At 43.4% G+C, this 20000-nt stretch overlaps 2 protein-coding genes across 2 annotated transcripts in view; both read right to left on the bottom strand.

The window, feature by feature from the left end:
* The window catches only part of wnt2 (wingless-type MMTV integration site family member 2), a gene marked incomplete at both ends in the record, with an annotated part of 21166 nt that extends 7690 nt beyond the window's left edge, over positions 1-13476 (bottom strand). Inside the window, 4 exons of the mRNA XM_080028232.1 lie at positions 3154-3418; positions 3653-3930; positions 11634-11854; positions 13394-13476. Of these exons, the coding sequence (XP_079884358.1) occupies positions 3154-3418; positions 3653-3930; positions 11634-11854; positions 13394-13476 (847 nt within the window). The remainder of the gene's footprint in view (positions 1-3153; positions 3419-3652; positions 3931-11633; positions 11855-13393) is intronic.
* Positions 13477-19508: 6032 nt separating this feature from the next.
* asz1 (ankyrin repeat, SAM and basic leucine zipper domain containing 1) overlaps positions 19509-20000 on the bottom strand; it is a gene marked incomplete at both ends in the record, with an annotated part of 28690 nt that continues 28198 nt past the window's right edge. The window contains one exon of the mRNA XM_080028506.1: positions 19509-19685. Coding sequence (XP_079884632.1) covers positions 19509-19685 — 177 coding nt within the window. The remainder of the gene's footprint in view (positions 19686-20000) is intronic.

Below are 20000 nucleotides of genomic sequence, written 5' to 3'. Positions count from 1 at the left end.
AATGTCTACCGTCTTACGTCAGCCGCTAAAGGGGAAAATAACATCACACCAAATACAGGAGGCTGGCATTTCAGAGAAGACAATAGCTGGGCTGCAATCGAATCGCCATGCTTTAGTGCTTTAGTGGACATTCTGAAGGCTTGCATCACGAAATAGTGACGGAGATGTTCAAAAGAAAAAAATTGCAGAACAAGTGTTTTACCCCAAACATATGAGAAGATTGTGTAAAAAGTAAAAGCACTACCGGGCTGCTCCGGTGGTGTAGTGGATAGAGCGCGTACCATATTGGCTCAGGCCTTCGCTGCAGTGGTCGTGGGTTCAAATTTGACCCGTGGACCTTTACTGCAGGTCATCCCCCCTCTCTCTCTCTCTCTCTGTCTCTCTGTCTCCCCATTTCAACTCTGTACTATCTAATAAAGCTTGAAAATGCCAAAAAAATTATAAAAAAAAACACTACCGCTTTTGCCGAAGGGGGTCGCAAGAATTAAACCAAACTTTCCAAAAATGTATCAACACTAAGGGATACATGGAAAGATGTCAATTGTAATGTTGACTACAATGTGACAGTGGTGCACAAAAACTAATTATATATATTTTTTTTAATGGATTAACACAAACTGAAAGTTCCTCGGAGCACTTTTAATACAGTTTTTTGAGTATAACTTTAGAAAACAAACACAGACGCTCTACATGTCGCCACAAAAAGCCCACCAGAAACACAGAGAGAGAGACCAGAAACACAGAGAGACCAGAAACACAGAGAGACCAGAAACACAGAGAGAGAGACCAGAAACACAGAGAGACCAGAAACACAGAGAGACCAGAAACACAGAGAGACCAGAAACACAGAGACCAGAAACACAGAGAGACCAGAAACACAGAGAGACCAGAAACACAGAGACCAGAAACACAGAGAGACCAGAAACACAGAGAGAGACCAGAAACACAGAGAGAGACCAGAAACACACAGAGAGACCAGAAACACAGAGAGAGACCAGAAACACACAGAGAGAGACCAGAAACACAGAGAGACCAGAAACACAGAGAGAGAGACCAGAAACACAGAGAGACCAGAAACACAGAGAGACCAGAAACACAGAGAGACCAGAAACACAGAGAGACCAGAAACACACAGAGAGAGACCAGAAACACAGAGAGACCAGAAACACAGAGAGAGACCAGAAACACAGAGAGACCAGAAACACAGAGAGACCAGAAACACACAGAGAGACCAGAAACACAGAGAGAGAGACCAGAAACACACAGAGACCAGAAACACACAGAGACCAGAAACACAGAGAGACCAGAAACACACAGAGAGAGACCAGAAACACACAGAGACCAGAAACACACAGAGACCAGAAACACAGAGAGACCAGAAACACAGAGAGAGACCAGAAACACAGAGAGAGACCAGAAACACAGAGAGACCAGAAACACAGAGAGAGACCAGAAACACAGAGAGAGAGACCAGAAACACACAGAGAGAGACCAGAAACACACAGAGACCAGAAACACAGAGAGACCAGAAACACACAGAGACCAGAAACACACAGAGACCAGAAACACAGAGAGAGACCAGAAACACACAGAGAGAGACCAGAAACACACAGAGACCAGAAACACAGAGAGACCAGAAACACACAGAGACCAGAAACACAGAGACCAGAAACACAGAGAGACCAGAAACACAGAGACCAGAAACAGAGAGACCAGAAACACACAGAGACCAGAAACACAGAGAGACCAGAAACACACAGAGACCAGAAACACACAGAGACCAGAAACACACAGAGACCAGAAACACAGAGAGACCAGAAAATGTCAATACAAGCTAAAAAAAAAACCACGTCTCCATAGCTACGCTGTAAATAATATAGTACACTCAGTTGAAGTGGTGACTGGAAATCTAGCGTGACGTCCACTAAGTCTCCGTTTATAAACTGGGAAACAAGAGCGGATGACATTAATAGTAGAACTGATCCTCCGAAAACCACGCTGGCAAAATAATACACTGCTACGAAGACTCAACAGTTACATACAGCGCAAGCACACGCACACACACACGCACGCACGCACACACACACACACAGACGCATGCACACACACACGCACGCACGCACTCACTCACTCACTCACTCACTCACTCACTCACTCACTCACACACACACACACACACACACACACACACACACACACACACACACACACACACACACACACACACACACACACACACACAAGGGCACAATTGGATTGCAAAGAGAGGCATATTTCAGTGGCAGGTTGGATCACACAACACACACACACAACACGCAGACACACACACCACACGAAGACACACGGACACACACGCAGACACACACACACAACAAACGGACACACACACGCAGACAACACACGGACACACACACACACGGACACACACGCACACACTAGAAGAGTTTAGCAGTCTGTTTTCAGTCGACGCATGACTTTGGGAGGTTGGCAGCTCCTTAGTAACATCCTCTGACGTACAGCAGCGACATCATTACTCCAATTATGCTGCTCTTGATTTCCTGAGGAAACACAAGCTCTCTGAGAATTATGACTAAAATAACCGACCAATCACAGCGGAGTATTTAAAACGCCAACTCAACACTAAAACTAATGCAAACTTCAGGCTCATGAGAGGGAAGAGATATAGGTATATGTTTTCAAATTTAGTTTAAACCTTTATTTCTACAGGTAAATCCCATTGAGACCAGAGACTCTTTTACAAGGGAGACCTGTTCCCATTCCCACGTTACCATTCACACACACATTCATACACCGATAGCAGGCTAACTATAGCAATTTAGGAAACAGTGTTCTATCATTATAAAATCGCTGTTATGATATAATGAATTCGGCTTTTCTTCCCTCAGTCTTCCCTCAGTCTTCCCTTGGCCCAGCTGTCCTGTTAACCCTAACCCTACATTTTACCATGTATGACATCACGCATGGGAAAATGTATGGTTAGACAGTGAGACCATAAAACACTCTTTCTGCCTTTTCTCAGGCTAGGATGAACCGATTTCTACCATTTTTACACATTTATACTACATAGGATCTCAGAGTTCAATACACCTTCACATTTCTACCGGTGACATAGACCTTTAAAGTTTAATTTACCTGACTCGTGGTCCCGTATGCAGTAGTCCGGCGAGTCCTCAAAGTAGACCAGGTCGTTCTTGCTGGGTCTCTTGAAGTGCCTGTGCGCGGCCGTGAACCCCGTCCCGTACTGGTTGACGGCCACCTGCACCGCCCCGTTGTACCTCTTGCGCAGGTGGTCGCCCGTGCGTCTGAAGTCGGCCATGGCCAGCCAGCAGGTCCGCAGGCTGCAGGAGCCACTGACACCGTGACACTTACACTCCAGCGACATGAAGCGCTTCACAGCCTAGAGGGGGAGGGGGAGGGGGGGGGGGGGGGGATAGAAGACATGTTTAGGGTTAGAAAGGTAGAATTATCTTAGATTGATTAAGTGTGGTTGCCCCTGAAATATGCCTCAAGCCAAGTCTGTATTTCTTTTGCACAATTCAGACACAAGGCCATTCAAAGTGCTTTACAGGGGCAGGAAATACATCAAGATTAGACATTAGAAAATAAGAACATTCAGTCAGTGGCCCCTCACCTTCCTGCCGGCGCGGTTGTTGTGCAGGTTCATGAGCGCGCGTCCGTCCCTCTCCCGTCTCTCCCTGGCGTCCACAAAGCCCTGGCTGAAGCGCATGGCGTGCTCCACGTGGTCGCTGCAGCCGCCCCAGTCGAAGCTTCCCTTGGCATCCCGGGACGAGCCCTTCTTAGTGGGGTCGCAGGAGCAGGAGTCCAGCTCCCCCTGGCTGCAGGCGCGCGCCAACGTGTAGACAACGCCCGCCGAGGAGAGCGCGTACATGAAGGCCACCTCACGACTGCCTGGAGGGAGAGGGACATGTCACATAGTAAAGTTTTATTTTTTTAAGATAATTTTTTGGGCATTTTCAAGCTTTATTTGATAGTACAGAGTTTAAATGAGGAGATAGAGAGAGAGAGAGAGAGAGAGAGGGGGGATGACCTGCAGTAAAGGTCCACGGGACGGATTTGAACCCGCGACCACTGCAACGAAGGCCGGAGCCAATATGGTACGCGCTCTATCCACTACGCCACCGGAGCAGCCCCACATAGTAAAGTTTAAAAGTAATTGAAGGAAATGTTTTTTTTTCTATAAAGATTATTTCTTGGCATTTTCAAGAGGGGGTCAGAGCGCAGGGTCAGCCATAGTACAGCGCCCCTGGAGCAGTTTGGGGTGATGTGTCTTGCTCAAGGACACAATGGTAGAGATGGTGGGCACCGTAGATGTAATACCAGCCAATAGGCCATCCTACCACCCTCATTCATTAGTCATTCAATGAACTGTTTTGATTAAAGTTAGACATGTTTTGGGAATTTGTATTAACAAGTTAAAACAATGGGGGCGCCATTAGCTCAGTTGGTAGGGCGTCCCCCCCCCCCATGGGCCCTCGGCCAGCAGCGGACCCGGGTTCGATTCCAGCCCGCGGTCGTTCTCTGCATGTCACTCCCCTCTCTGCCCCATTTCAACTCTGTCTCTACACTATCAATAAAGCATAAAAATGCCAAAAAAAAAAATATCTCAAAAAAAAAAAAAAAAAAAAAGTTAAAACAATAAGTAAAGCAGTCAAAACATGTCAAGGTACTAGAAATGTAATACAAGAACATTTGGAAGAACATTTCTAAAACTTTTCCAAAACATTTCGGAGTGTGAAAAACTTTTTTTTTTTCGTAAGATTTCCAAGTTTTCTTCTTCTCAGCCCTTTTCCAACAGGTAAAGCAAAGTGTTCGACAGTTTATTTTCATTTGTGGTTTTCATTGTGTGTAAATATTACTTTATTGTAACTGTGTCCACCTGTTTAATTTATTTTATTGTTTTTTTATTTTTTATTATTTACTTGTTCGAAATAAAATCATTTTCAATTCAATTCAATTCAATAACTCTTCCAGGGATTCCATAACCGTGGGAACCCTGGAATACTGGAAATCAAAAGTTGAGGAATAAAGAACACAACAAATAACCCCAGTTACTGGTACCCGCCTCCTCTACATCAATACCCTCCAGTGATGTGCATCTACCTGCTTTATCTCTAGCTGATCTGGGATCTGGTGTATCTTACCACAGACTGACTGGTGGCTGGTGGCAAAATGAAAGCTTTACAAACAGAGCTATCCTTTTAAATGTTTGGCCGTCGCTGCTAGCTACCTGCATGACCCCTGTTTGTGTGTGTGTGTTTGTGTGTGTGTGTGTCTGCGCGTGTGTGTGTGTTTGTGTCCGTCGGTGTGTGTGTGTGTGTGTGTGAATTTCCGTGTGTGTGTGTGTGTGTGTGTGTGTGAATTTCCGTGTGTGTGTGTGTGTTTGTGTGTGTGTGTCTCTGAACCAATTTGAGATTCAGACCTTAGGAGTGAGGGCATTTTTATTTGAAAGTGAGGATATTTTGCCTGGTCCTCACTTCTTTAAAGGAGCTGTTTGAGGGTTAACACTAGGTTTTAAGGTTCAGGTATGAATTATGTTTATGTTAGGGTTAGTGTAAGGGTTGGGGTTAGGCATTTAGTTCTGATGGTTAGGGTAAGGGGCTAGGGAAAGCATTATTTCATTATTATGAGTGATAGAAGTACTAGTGTGTGTGTGTGTGTGTGTGTGTGTGTGTGTGTGTGTGTGTGTGTGTGTGTGTGTGTGTGTGTGTGTGTGTGTGTGTGTGTGTGTGTGTGTGTGTGTGTGTGTGTGTGTGTGTGTGTGTGTGTGTGTGTGTGTGTGTCAGTGCCAAATACAGGATGCCCGTTTGAGGGTTAACACTAGGTTAGTTTGGAGCCATGAAGAAACAGAGCTATCCTTTTAAATGCTTGGCTGTCACTGCTAGCTACCTGCATGACCCGTGTTTGTTTGTGTGTGTGTGTGTCTCTCTCAGTGTGTGTGTGTGTGTGTGTCTCTCTCTCAGTGTGTGTGTGTGTACACCTGCATGACCCGTGTGTGTTGCTGTCTGCTAGAAACTTTCAATTGACGCGACTCGAGGCATGAAGAGAAAAAACTCGCTTCATCTACCTCCAAGACGGAGAGACAGTTTACCAGCAACGCCTTTATCTGCCTTCACATGTAACTGATCAGAGATCTGAGATCAAAGGGTGTGTGTGTGCGTGTGCGTGTGTGTGTGTGTGTGTGTGTGTGAGAGTGTGTGTGAGTGTGTGTGTGTGTGTGTGTGCGTGTGTGTGTGTCTCGTAAAACTTTCAACCTCCCCAGTCAGAAAGTATACTCTGTGTGCAACAGTATTTGGCGATGTTTTCACTGATGGTCTCGTTTTGCTGTTAAAGGTCATTTATGATCATCAGAGGAAAAATTAGACTGTTTCAGAAACATTTAAAAGTTACTGTGTGAGTGTGAGTGTGAGTGTGAGTGTGAGTGTGAGTGTGAGTGTGAGTGTGAGTGTGTGAGTGAGTGAGTGAGTGAGTGAGTGAGTGAGTGAGTGAGTGAGTGAGTGAGTGAGTGAGTGAGTGAGTGAGTGAGTGAGTGAGTGAGTGAGTGAGTGAGTGAGTGAGTGAGTGAGTGTGTGTGTGTGTGTGTGTGTGAGTTGAACCCTGCTGACACATGTGAAGACGACACAGTGGCAGCAATAAAAACATGTGGATTCTGGACACGTTTAGAACCGCAACTAACGATGAATGGAAACATTTGTTCATTGTTTCATAAATGATTTGATTTATATAAAGTCAGAAAGGTACAGAGGAGTATTAGGGTTGTGGGAGTGTGTGTGTGTGTGTGTGTGTTTGTGTGTGTGTGTCTCAATGTGTCCGTCTGTGTGTGTGTGTGTCCGTCTGTGTGTGTGCCTCAATGTGTGCGTGTCTCAGTGTGTGTGTGTCTGTCTGTGTGTGTGTCTCTCTCAGTGTGTGTGTGTGTGTGTGTATCTTTCTCAGTGTGTGTGTATGTGTGTATGTGTGTGTGTGTGTGTCTCTCTCTCAGTGTATGTGTGTATGTGTGTGTGTGTGTGTGTGTGTGTGTCTCTCTCAGTGTGTCTGTGTGTCTCTCTCAGTGTGTGTGTGTCTCTCTCAGTGTGTCTGTGTGTCTCTCTCAGTGTGTGTGTCTCTCTCAGTGTGTGTGTGTGTCTCTCTCAGTGTGTCTGTGTGTCTCTCTCAGTGTGTGTGTGTCTCTCTCAGTGTGTGTGTGTCTCTCTCAGTGTGTGTGTGTCTCTCTCAGTGTGTGTGTCTCTCTCAGTGTGTCTGTGTGTCTCTCTCAGTGTGTGTGTGTGTCTCTCTCTCAGTGTGTGTGTGTCTCTCTCAGTGTGTCTGTGTGTCTCTCTCAGTGTGTGTGTGTCTCTCTCAGTGTGTCTGTGTGTCTCTCTCAGTGTGTGTGTGTCTCTCTCAGTGTGTGTGTCTCTCTCAGTGTGTCTGTGTGTCTCTCTCAGTGTGTGTGTGTGTCTCTCAGTGTGTGTGTGTCTCTCTCAGTGTGTCTGTGTGTCTCTCTCAGTGTGTCTGTGTGTCTCTCTCAGTGTGTGTGTGTCTCTCTCAGAGTGTGTGTGTGTCCATCTGTGTGTCTGTGTGTCTCTCTCAGTGTGTGTGTCTCTCTCAGTGTGTCTGTGTGTCTCTCTCAGTGTGTGTGTGTGTGTGTGTATCTCTCAGTGTGTCTGTGTGTCTCTCTCAGTGTGTGTGTGTCTCTCTCAGTCTGTGTGTCTCTCTCAGTCTGTGTGTCTCTCTCAATGTGTGTGTCTCTCTCAGTGTGTGTGTGTGTGTGTGTGTGTGTGTGTGTGTCTCTCTCTCAGTGTCTGTGTGTGTGTGTGTGTGTGTGTGTGTGTCTCTCAGTGTGTGTGTGTGCAGCAGCTGAGCGTGGCTAACAGGGTCAATGAGGAGAACACTGACAGCAGCTTAAAACCTTCTGTGTGTAATTGTTTGAAATTAGCGCTCTGACAATTGACAATAAGAAGCTTCTGACGATGGGCTCTCTCTCTTGATATAATACTGTGTGTGTGTGTGTGTGTGTGTGTGTGTGTGTGTGTGTGTGTGTGTGTGTGTGTGTATCTCAATGTGTGTGTGTGTGCGCGTGTGTGCCTCAATGCGTGCATGTGTGTGTGTGTCTCAATGTGTGCGTTTCTCAATGTGTGTGTGTGTCTGTGTCTCAATGTGTGTGTGTCTCAGTGTGTGTGTGTGTGTGTGTGTGTGTCCGTCTGTGTGTGTGTGTCTCTCAGTGTGTGTGTGTGTGTCTCTCTCAGTGTGTGTGTGTGTGTCTCTCTCAGTGTGTGTGTGTGTGTCTCTCTCAGTGTGTGTGTGTGTGTCTCTCTCAGTGTGTGTGTGTGTGTCTCTCTCAGTGTGTGTGTGTGTGTGTGTAAACGCGGCCGGGACTATCCAAGACTGGGAGGTCCGAATACCACACGGCTGATTAGGGGCCCCCCCCCCCTTAACGGCGAAAACCCCCCCCCCCCTCACCCCTTAAACTCTAACATGAAACGATTTTAAGTCCAAAGGATCCACCCCACAGGTTAAATTTTGAATTCTCAGGGCATGGGAGAAGAGGAACGTCCATGGTGATATGGAAAAAAAAAAATGAAGTGACGTGTGTGTGTGTGTGTGCGTGTGCGTGTGCGTGTGCGTGTGTGTGTGTGTGTGTGTGTGTGTGTGTGTGTGTGTGTGTGTGTGTGTGTGTGTGTGTGTGTGTGTGTGTGTGTGTGTGCGTGTGCAATAAAAAGAGGATTATGACTTGTATTAACACGTCTCAGCAGGAGGGATAGACAGATTTTAAAAGCTACTGAACGCAAAGTGACATCCTGACTAATGTGACAGGATGCTTTAACATCACTTGAGTGGCTGCTTTTTTTTCTTCTTTTTTTTTTAAGATAATTTTTTTGGCATATCCAAGCTTTATTAGATGGTACAGAGTTGAAATGGGGAGAGAGAGAGAGAGGAGAGGGAGAGAGAGAGAGAGAGAGAGAGAGAGAGAGAGAGAGAGAGAGAGAGAGAGAGAGAGAGAGGGAGGGGTGTCCTGCAGTAAAGGTCCACGGGAAGTTAGTGGATAGAGCGTGTAAGATATTGTCTCTGGCCTTCGTTGCAGTGGTCGCGGGTTCAAATCCGACCCGTGGACCTTTACTGCAGGTCATCCCCCCTCTATCTCTCTCTCTCTCTCTCTCTCTCTCTCTCTGTCTCCCCATTTCAACTGTACTATCTAATAAAGCTTGAAAAATGCACAAGAATAATCTTAAAAAAAACATATATATATTTCAATGACAGATCGTTTCAACAGTAACTCTAAAGTCATAATGTTGCTGTAACAAAGTAACAAATTGCACGTTAGCCCACGAACTAACTAGCGGAGAAACCGGTCGTATGCATCACAGCTGATGAATGTAAGATCGTAAAGTGGTACTATCTATCTATCTATCTATCTATCTATCTATCTATCTATCTATCTATCTATCTATCTATCTATCTATCTATCTATCTATCTATCTATCTATCTATCTATCTATCTATCTATCTATCTATCTATCTATCTATCTATCTATCTATCTATCTATCTATCTATCTATCTATCTATCCATCTATCTAGCTGTGAAACTCGATCCGACCGCTGGCAAACAAAGAAAATCCCTGACAATTCCAATCCCCATACTTTCCTACTATTTAGTACGCCAGAAAAAGATTTAGGATGTCCCACTACATGCAGGTCAATTGTAGTATGCTGAAAATACAAAAATGACCCCACTAACTCCAACAGCATTTTGGAGTATTCGTCTTTATTCTTGACATTTCTCGACATATTGAAAAAAAAAAATCTTCCTTATCTGATTTTTTTTCTTTCTCTCCTGTCTGTGGCCCTAAAACTCTTCTGTACTTTAGTATGTAGTGTAGTAAAAAAGAAAGAGTATGTGATTTGGAACGCAGGGCATATCTCTCGCAATAAATCTACCCAACACTCTGGAAACCAACCAAATTGTTTGGATTCGTCAGCATTCTGCCGGAACATTGGGTAGGTAATTTAAAAAAAAATACGCACTATAGCTTTATAATACATACACATTCCTAACTGGAACATTGTATAGGTGAGGAAAGTTAGGAAAACTTAATGGCTCAATAGCTGTGAGGCGTATTGTCAACTACGCACTGTAAATAGATCGGTGTGACGTAACAACACACACATGATCTTGCGTTGCACGGGTTCAATTCCCAAAAGATGCCGTAAGCACAGAATGACCTTAAGCTTAAAAGGTGCAGTGTGTAATATGACATCATCAAGAAAGTTCTACAAAGTTCTAGAATGCAACGCTCCCTGGGTAACCCCACCCCTTTTGAATAATAACAGAAGCTACAGTGGCCTTCAAGGACAAGAACAATTCTAAATTTTAAACAATGCACCTGATGACATTCCAACTATGACACTTTCAAGATGGCGGCACTAGGCCTTGGTCCAAAATATGCAGAAATAAAATATGCTTGGAAATAAAACCCACAATTCTACACACTGCAGGTTTATAATACATAGTAATGTACTAGTGCTATGCCAGTGTCCTGTCCTATTCCTAACTGGAACATTGTATAGGTGAGGAAAGTTAGGAAAACTTAATGGCTCAATAGCTTTAAACCTGCAGTGTGTAGAATTGTGGGTTTTATTTCCTAGCAGATTTTGTAGAAAGTAATTATAATATCCATAAGTACATTTAATTTAGTGCATAATAGCTGAAAAGATTTTTTCCCTTAGAAAGGGTCTCATATATGTCCATATTTCTGCATATCTTGGACCAAGGCCTAGTGCCGCCATCTTGAAAGTGTCATAGTTGGAATGTCATCAGGTGCATTTTTTAAAATTTAGAACTGTTCTTGTCCTTGAAGGCCACTGTAGCTTCTGTTATTATTCAAAAGGGTTGGGGTTACCCAGGGAGCGTTGCATTCTAGAACTTTCTAGAACTTACTTGATGATGTCATATTACACACTGCACCTTTAACACCGCCCAGCATTAACTGTCTACTGCTGCAGGCAATCTATTCACTAACTTTCTATTCCTAGCCCAGCAGTGTCAGACTTATGACAGAGCCTGAAGTCTTCATATCACGTATAAGATGCTTTTAAAGCTATAGTGTGTAAATTTCTGTCGCCCCCATGTGGAATTCTGAGTAATTACAACAACAACACTGTCGGTGCATCTACATGAGGTTAAGCCTTCGGTGATCGCGCCTGTACGTCCAGGTTTTTTCTTAGCAGTAGAATCAACAACTGACACATTTTGTGGGCGCTTCTTGAGCTCCTGCGCCAGTGTCAGGGCAGGGTGACACCAGTTTGTTATAGCTGCCATACCGCCCCCCCACACCCCCTCCAAATCATTCTGTATCCATTCTCATCTCACCCAGAGGACACGCACGCACAGACACACTCACATACACACACACACACACACACACACACACACACACAGCCCCCCTCCGTCCCCTCGTAGCAACAGGCGTCCAAACAGGTTGTGATCCCTGGCGGTGGTGTTACAGTCACACACACACACACACACACACAGCCCCCCCTCCCTCCCCCCACACACAGCCCCCCCCCCCCTCCCACACACACACACACAGCTCCCCCCCCCACACACACAGCTACTCACTGCGTAGCAACAGGCGTCCAAACAGGTTGTGATCCCTGGCGGTCGTGTTACAGTTCCAGCGGTGGTTTCTGAACTGGTGCTGGCACTCTGAGATCCAGTCCTTCATCCCGGCCCCGATGGCCTGCATCACCGTGGGATGCTGTCGGCAGAGCTGACGCTGTTTGTTCACCAGGCCCGGGATGTTGTCGCACATCACCTGGGACCCTAAGGTGCCCATGTACCTGGGAGGGAGGGAGGGAGGGAGGGGGGGGAGGGAGGGAGGGAAGGAGGGGGGGAGAGAGGGAAGGGGGAGAGAGGGAGAGGGAGGTTGAGAGGGGGAGGGAGGGGGGAGGGAGAGGGAGGGAGGGAGGAAGGAAGGAGGGGGAGGGAAGGGAGGGAGGGGGTGGGAAGGAGGGAGAGAGAGGGAGAGAGACAGACAGAGATACAGACAGACAGACAGACAGACAGAGGGAGGGAGGGAAGATGTATTCTTGAGTCAGCGATTATGGAAAAAGCTAGTTGTCAAAATCAGTGAATATCTCCTCATGATCCGCTACCTGTCTGTACTGTGTGTGCGCTGGAAAAAAAAGCACAGCCTAGGTTCTGTAAACAGGCGTGTAAACAAAGAAGAACCACCTTACAGTCTAATTACCAGACCCGGGATGTTGTGAACATTTGGGGGGCGGGGGGGGGTTCTAGGTTCTGTTAACTGGTATGTAAAGGGGGGCCACTGTAGCTAGCAACATGCCCGTTTACTGAGCCTAGGCTGTGTATTAACCATGGCACACAGAACAGACAGGTAAGTGGATCATGAGGAGATATTCACTGATTTTTGACAGCAAGCGTTCTCCAGAATCACTGACTCCACCTTTAACCGAGGAATGGAAGAGTGTAAAGCTGGACAAAAAGTGATTTTAAAAACAAAAATGTAAAAAAAAAAACATATTCTATCAACTAAAGTGCAAAAATAACTAGATATGCCTCCAGCCGAGAAGACAGACTAACGCTTTGTAGGATAACTTGCGGCTTAACTTCTGCAGACACCGAAAAAATTCGATAAAAAGATAATAAAATATTCAGGGCCAGAGGGTGTTGTAATGAGAAACGTGTGTTGAAATTCGCTCCCAACATGTCCACACACTCCCATGTACCTGCAGGACTACGTGTTGAAAGACTGGCACAGATTTTCTTAAACAATTTAGGGGAAAAAAAAAAAAAAACGAGCGAAAGAATTTAAAAATAGAGCGCATTGAAATGATGGAAATGTATCTGTACAAATACCAGGTCAGTATCAGAGGAAGATTGAAGGGTTGGAACATTTGCAACTATTCATTAGAGCGAGAGAAAGCAAATATAGAGAAATTCAATTATATCAAATGACTTTATTCTGGACCTCGTATCGTGTCCAAATATGTCTCCCCCCCAGTCTTCAAACTTTTAGAAAAATACAGCGTTTGAAAATCATGGAGGTGGAATTTAGTCACTCGATATCTCATCTCATCTCTGGGACATGTCTGATTAAAAACTAAATAGTTATGAGACAGATTTGAAGGTAATTTAGACATTTTTTTTTTACATATTTTTCTAACATTAATTAAACGAAGGATGGAACTAGAGATACGAGATAATTCCACACCAGTTAAATGCACTATTTAACTTGCACGTCGGTATAAATGTGCCAGTTTTTTTAAAAGTCATGCCTTCAGCGCATGTGCCTTTTGCAATTGCATTTAATAAAAAAATAATAATAAAAAAAAAAAAATGCATTGTAGGCTACTTACCACCATGACGCGTCGACATCGGCCGTCATCCAGCAGATCGCTACAGATAAATAAAAACATATTCCACTCGGCAATAAGTTCATATTAAACCAAAACGTTTGGTCCTCTATGGATCCGGACGAAGCATTTCCAGGGACCAGATAAAAATATAAAACATTTGAGAAAAAAGAAAAAGAAAAAAAAAATACGAGAATTTGTCGAATAGGCCTTTCCAAAATATAAAAAATTTGAATTAACTAATGTCGCCTGTTATAGCATCACAAAAGGACAGTTGGAGGACGTTGGAAATTGTGTGCGTAAAAGCCATTTCAGTTAGCGCGCTCGTGCTCTTCTCTGCACGGTGGCAAAGCGCTTGTGTGAAAGAGAGAGAGAGAGACAGAGAGGGAGAGAGATAAAGAGAGAGAGAGAGATAGAGAGAGAGAGAGAGAGAGAGAGAAAGTACGGAGGAGCGAGCGACTGTCTGTTCTTAATAGACGAGCAAATATTTTCAGTGGAGATGATGAGCTATCAGGTTTAAATTGCTTTACACAAGGGGTGGGCAGAGAGAGAGAGAGAGAGAGAGAGGGAGGGAGGGAGAGAGAGAGAGAGAGGGAGGGAGGGAGAGAGAGACGGAGAGAGATAGAGGGAGAGAGAGACGGAGAGAGATAGAGGGAGAGAGACAGGGAGGGAGAGAGAGAGACGGAGACGGAGAGAGACAGGGAGAGGGAGAGAGAGAGAGACGGAGAGAGAGACAGGGAGGGAGAGGGGGGAGAGAGAGAAGAGAGAGATAGACGGAGAGAGACAGGGAGGGAGAGGGGGGAGATAGAGGGAGGGAGAGAGAGAGAAGAGAGAGAGAGAGAGGGAGGGAGAGAAGAGAGAGAGAAGAGAGAGAGAGAGAGAGAGAGAGGGACCGTCTCAGGAATGAGGTGAAGAAATGAGACGTCTAGGAGTATCTGTTCGGGCTGGTTTGACACCAGACGGGCTTGGCACGAGGCCAGATCTGTAGCTCCGCTGCTGATGGTCCAAGCGACTCATGCATAGAGGGCTTCTTCTTCTTCTTCACTCAAAACTTTACTGTAGCGTGTAGGCTACGGAAGGATACGGTGCATGGTGTAATGTCCTGTTCTGCATACCTGCCGAAAATTGCACGCATGCACCTTTATAAATAGGCCTACAGCTCCGGAAAAAATTAAGAGACCAGTCTGGATTTTTCTTAAATCTTCATCTCTACATTACTTAGTGGAAAGGCTCTTTAATGACAAAACATGTATTGGAATTTGTTAGAAATGTTGTCAGTAGTTTATTTTATAAAACCAAAATGTCTATTCTACTCAAACATATGCCTATAAACAGTAAAACGAGAGACACTGAACAGTTGGAGTGGTCTCTTAATTTTTTTCCAGAGCTGTAGGTTACTAGACATACACCCATCCCTGCTTGTCCAAATTAGTTTTTTTCTAGACTATTAATTATTAAATTTATTTTTTATTCTTAATACAGCCTACCTTATTATTTTAGCATGGCTCTATGATTATCACTTATATAGCATTAACACTATGTATTATTATTTTTTATGTTCTTTTTTTTAAGATATTTGGCATTTTTATGCTTTATTGACAGTGTAGAGACAGAATTGAAATGGGGCAGAGAGGGGAGTGACATGCAGAGAACGACCGCGGGCTGGAATCGTACCCGTGTCCGCTACTGGCCGAGGCCCATGGGGGGGAGGGGGACGCCCTACCAACTGAGCTACGGGCGCACCCCATTTTCTTATGTTCTTCACTCCAAACTTCACCGTAACGTGTAGGAAAGGAAGGTTAAGGTTCATGGTGTTATGCTCAGTTCTGCATGCCTGCCGAAAATCGCACGCACCTTAGCTGTAGCCAAGGGGAACTAGCAAACATTGTAGTGATTTTTAAGGCAAATTCGGTTTAAAAAAGATATGCTCTTCTATGTTTATGAATCAGATTGTTTTACCAGAACATACTTGAAGTCATTTTGGCTAAACAGTGTGACTTTCGTACATTTATTCAAATAATTATTCTTTAAATTCAACTTTTACTGTGATTTACTTAAAAGGTGGCGTCAGCGATTCTGGAGAAAGCTTGTTGTCAAAATCAGTGAATTATATCCGCTACCTGTCCATAGGCCTATTGTGTGCACTGAGGAAAAATCTAGTGTAAATACCTAGGCTCTGTAAACGGGCATGTTGCTGTTTACATCCCCGTTTACAGAGCCTAAGCTGGGTATTAACAATGTTTTTTTTTAGTCAACAAGCATTCCCCAGAATAGCTGACTCCACCTTTAAAGGTGCAGTGTGTAATATGACATGACATCATCAAGAAAGTTCTACAAAGTTCTAGAATGCAACGCTCCCTGGGTAACCCCACCCCTTTCGAATAATAACAGAAGCTACAGTGGCCTTCAAGGACAAGAACAATTCTAAATTTTAAACAATGCACCTGATGACATTCCAACTATGACACTTTCAAGATGGCGGCACTAGGCCTTGGTCCAAAATATGCAGAAATATGGACATATATGAGACCCTTTCTAAACCCAAAATTCTACACACTGCAGGTTTAAAGGTGAACGCATTGCCATACCCAACTGACACTCAGGTGCCAAATATTTGTGATCCCGACAGCATGACGCATTGTTATTTTACATCCTTATACAAAGCATCACTCAGTCCGACCCACTCATAACTCAGGAATGACGGTTAAAGGTGCACCACGTCACTTTGGGTGTGTCAGAGAAGGGAAAATATTATCAGGTTTTATTCTCATAACTGAATAAACAAGAACTTTCGTCATAGGAAAATGTGATCCCTGGAAAACTGTTTGAAGTAAAAAACAAAAAGCTACCTGAAAATTTAAAAAACATTTATGAACGTTTATTTAAAATACGATTTCTGTAAAAAGCGTATTGAGACACCGAACTTTGATGTCATAGGTCTAGGCCGTGTATAAAACTAGATTTTAGAAACTAGGCAATCCCTGACTCCACCTTTTAAGTAAATCACAGTAAAAGTTGTATTTAAAAAGATAAATAAAGTGTACGAAATTCACACTTTTTAGCCCAAATGACTTAAAGCCTATGTGCTGGTAACACAATACAATTTTACAGAGACTTTAAAGATGCAGTGTGTAATATGACATCATCAAGAAAGTTCTAGAAAGCAACACTCCCTGGGTAACCCCAACCCTTTAGAATAATAACAGAAGCTACAGTGGCCTTCAAGGACAAGAACAATTCTAAATTTTAAACAATGCACCTGATGACATTCCAAAAACATGGATTCCTCCATACGACTTGCCCGCTCAATGGACAAAATGTAACATTAATATTTGTAATTTTCCACTCAGGAGGATAATTCAGATTATTGGCAGAGGTGATTTTACACCAATGAGGACATACAGGTATTTATGAATGAGGATATTGATTTTAGCTACTAAATTACTTAAAATGTTACACAATGTGCCCTTAAAGTATGTGCTGGTAACACAATATAATTTTAGACCAGGATTTACCGAGACTTTAAAGACAAAAAAAACTCTATTCTCCCAAAGCAGCACCCAAAGGTGATGTGTCCATTTCGATTGGATTATCTATCGCTTCCGTTTGAAGTCTCCTGGGGAAATCCGTCCCACTGTCACACTGCGTTTCCTCAATCTTTGATCTGGGCACTTAAACACACACACACACACACACACAGACTGACACACACATGCACACACACAGACACACACTTAGACGCACAGACACACACACTTAGACGCACAGACACACACACATGCACACACACACACACAGACTGACACACACATGCACACACACACACACACTTAGACGCACAGACACACACACACACACTTAGACGCACAGACACACACACTTAGACGCACAGACACACACACTTAGACGCACAGACACACACACTGACACGTATTCACACACACACACACACACACAATTGGAAAATACATAAAACAAGATTTAAAGCTCTCTCTCTCACACACACTTAGAAACACACACACAAACTGACACACACACACACACACACACATATTTGGAAATCTGTACCACTGTCACACTGCGTTTCGTCCATCTTTGATCTGAGCCGGGTGTGTGTGGAGGTCCACAGACCCTCAACCAGATTAATGGACAAATTGGATCTTTTCCCATGATCTCCGTGGAAGAAAAAACCCCCATAAAACAACAAGGAGATTTAAAGCTCTCTCTCTCTCACACACACACACACACCGACTCTCTCTCTCTCTCTCTCACACACACACACACACTGAGAGACACACAGAAACAGAGACACACACAAACAAAATATTTGAGCCCAGCATACTGAGACTTCCCTTAAGTAAAAGTTAAATGAAATAAACAGACATGTTCAACAAAAAAAAAATTGTGTTTGTGTGCCTGACCGGAGTCGAACCCGTTGCAAAAAGTGCTTAGCCTCAATGCTACGCGCTCAACCGTTCTTTTTATTTATTTATTTTCTTACCTTATTGTATTTTAATGTTAGGTGGGCATCCTTTATAAGTCCCTCAGGGTTTCTTTTGTCCCACCCGTGCATTTATTTATGTCTATGTGCATCTTTGTGCCATTTTAATCTTGTTTATCTGCACAAATAAAACTAAACTAAACCAGTGCGCCCCTAAACGTGAGCTTTAGAGTAGGCATGGGGCTGATCCGATCAAGTATCGGGTCCGATATGGCCGAAATCTGCGTATCGGATATCGGACTGTCAGCTCCAATATTAAAAAAACCCACTTTCTAGTTAGACATACAGTACCAGTTTGTTAGCCAGTGAGCAAACCAAAGCTAATCCAAGTCAAGGAAGTGGAGAGGCTTCTGCACTGTGACAAATTCTACTATGTAAAATACAGCCTGAGAGACTGCAGATAAACACACCAACACACATTCTAGTGGGGCAGAAGTGATCATTGAGAAGGATTTTTTTTGTGTGACTATAATTCTGCCTTTAAGATAAACCTATATGCATTTGTGTATATATCTTGCTCTTTTAAATTAGAATTGCTTAACCCTTCCTAGCCTTACACATAACATCAACACCAACATTTTTTTTTAATAATAATTATGATATCGTATCGGACAGTATCGGTATCGGCCGATATCCAAAACCCAGATATCGGATCGGAACTAAAAATAGTGGATCGGTGCATCCCTACTTAAGAGGTGGTTGGTAGGAAAAAGAAAACTCTGGATTCCAATCTTTTATTTGACGATATGCGAGATATCATTTCTCATAATGAAACTTTAATTCCGCCTTAAACTTTTTAAACGTAAAAAAACAAAACTCACTTCAAAACTGAACTGAGAGACGAGTCCCATCCAAGTGCAAAATAATAAAAGTGTTACATCATCATCATCAAAAAAATAAAAAATAAATAAAGACCCGTCTCGTCTAACAATGTCCTTAAAGGCCTACTTCACCGGTTTGAATATGAAGGTGTATTGAATTCTGAGATCCTATGTAGTATAAATGTGCGAAAAAAATTGAAATCGGTTCATCCTAGCCTGAGAAAAGGCAGAAAGAGTGTTTTTTTTAACCCTATATTTCTCTTTCTCGTGAAAGAGAAATATAGGGTTAAAAAAAAATTACTTTGTAAATATTACTGTGATGTCACCGTAAAAGACATCACAGTAATATTTATAAAGTAAGTTTTTTTTTGCACATTTATACTACATAGGATCTCAGAATTCAATACACCTTCATATTCAAACCGGTGAAGTAGGTCTTTAAACGTATTATCAGTCCTTCCATAATCAAAATATGTCAATCTTACAGCCAGGGAAAAAATTAAGAGACCAGTCTGGATTGTTCTTAAATCTTCATCTCTACATTACTTATTGAAAAATGCTCTTTAATGACAATATTTCTATTGTGAATTTGGTAGAAATGTTGCCAGTAGTTTATATTATAAAAACCAAAATGTTAATTCTACTCAAACATGTGCCTTTAAAGAGTAGAACGAGAGACACTGAACATTTGGAGTGGTCTCTTAAATTTTTTTTCCCGCGGCTGTATAGGTATCAAAAAACTTAATGTATCATAATAAATTGCTCGTTAACTAACTGAGGAAACCCGTCCTATTGTCTAACACACACTCTTGTACATCTGCAGGTTGACTTTGCCCGTGGAAACTTTGAAGAGAAGCAACAGAAAAGTTGCTCCCAGAGCGCTCAGGGCAACTTTGGTCAGGCAACGCGGAACCTTCCAGTTGCCGTGGGAGGAAGATTGAGGAAGTTGACAGCAATCTCCAGCCTCGTCCATCTGAAAGGCAAGAGGAGAAGTTCACATGAGAGAGAGACAGACAGACAGACAGACAGACAGACAGACACTCGCTCGCTCACTCACTCACTCAGACAGATAGACAGACATTTGTACGGCTATACTTGTGAGGACATTCATTGACATAATGCATTCCCTAACCCCTATTCTATCCCTAACCATCCAAACTAAATGCCTAACCCCAACCCTTACACTAACCCTAACATAAACCTAATTCATACCTGAACCTTAAAACCTAGTGTTAACCTTCAAACAGCTCCTTTAAAGGCCTGTCCTGAAGTGAGAACAAGCCAAAAT

The sequence above is a fragment of the Ammodytes marinus genome, assembly GCF_949987685.1.
Source record: "Ammodytes marinus genome assembly, chromosome: 5".
NCBI lineage: Eukaryota > Metazoa > Chordata > Actinopteri > Uranoscopiformes > Ammodytidae > Ammodytes > Ammodytes marinus.
The sequence above is the reverse complement of the archived record's forward strand: the minus strand, read 5'-3'. Positions and strand labels throughout refer to the sequence as shown.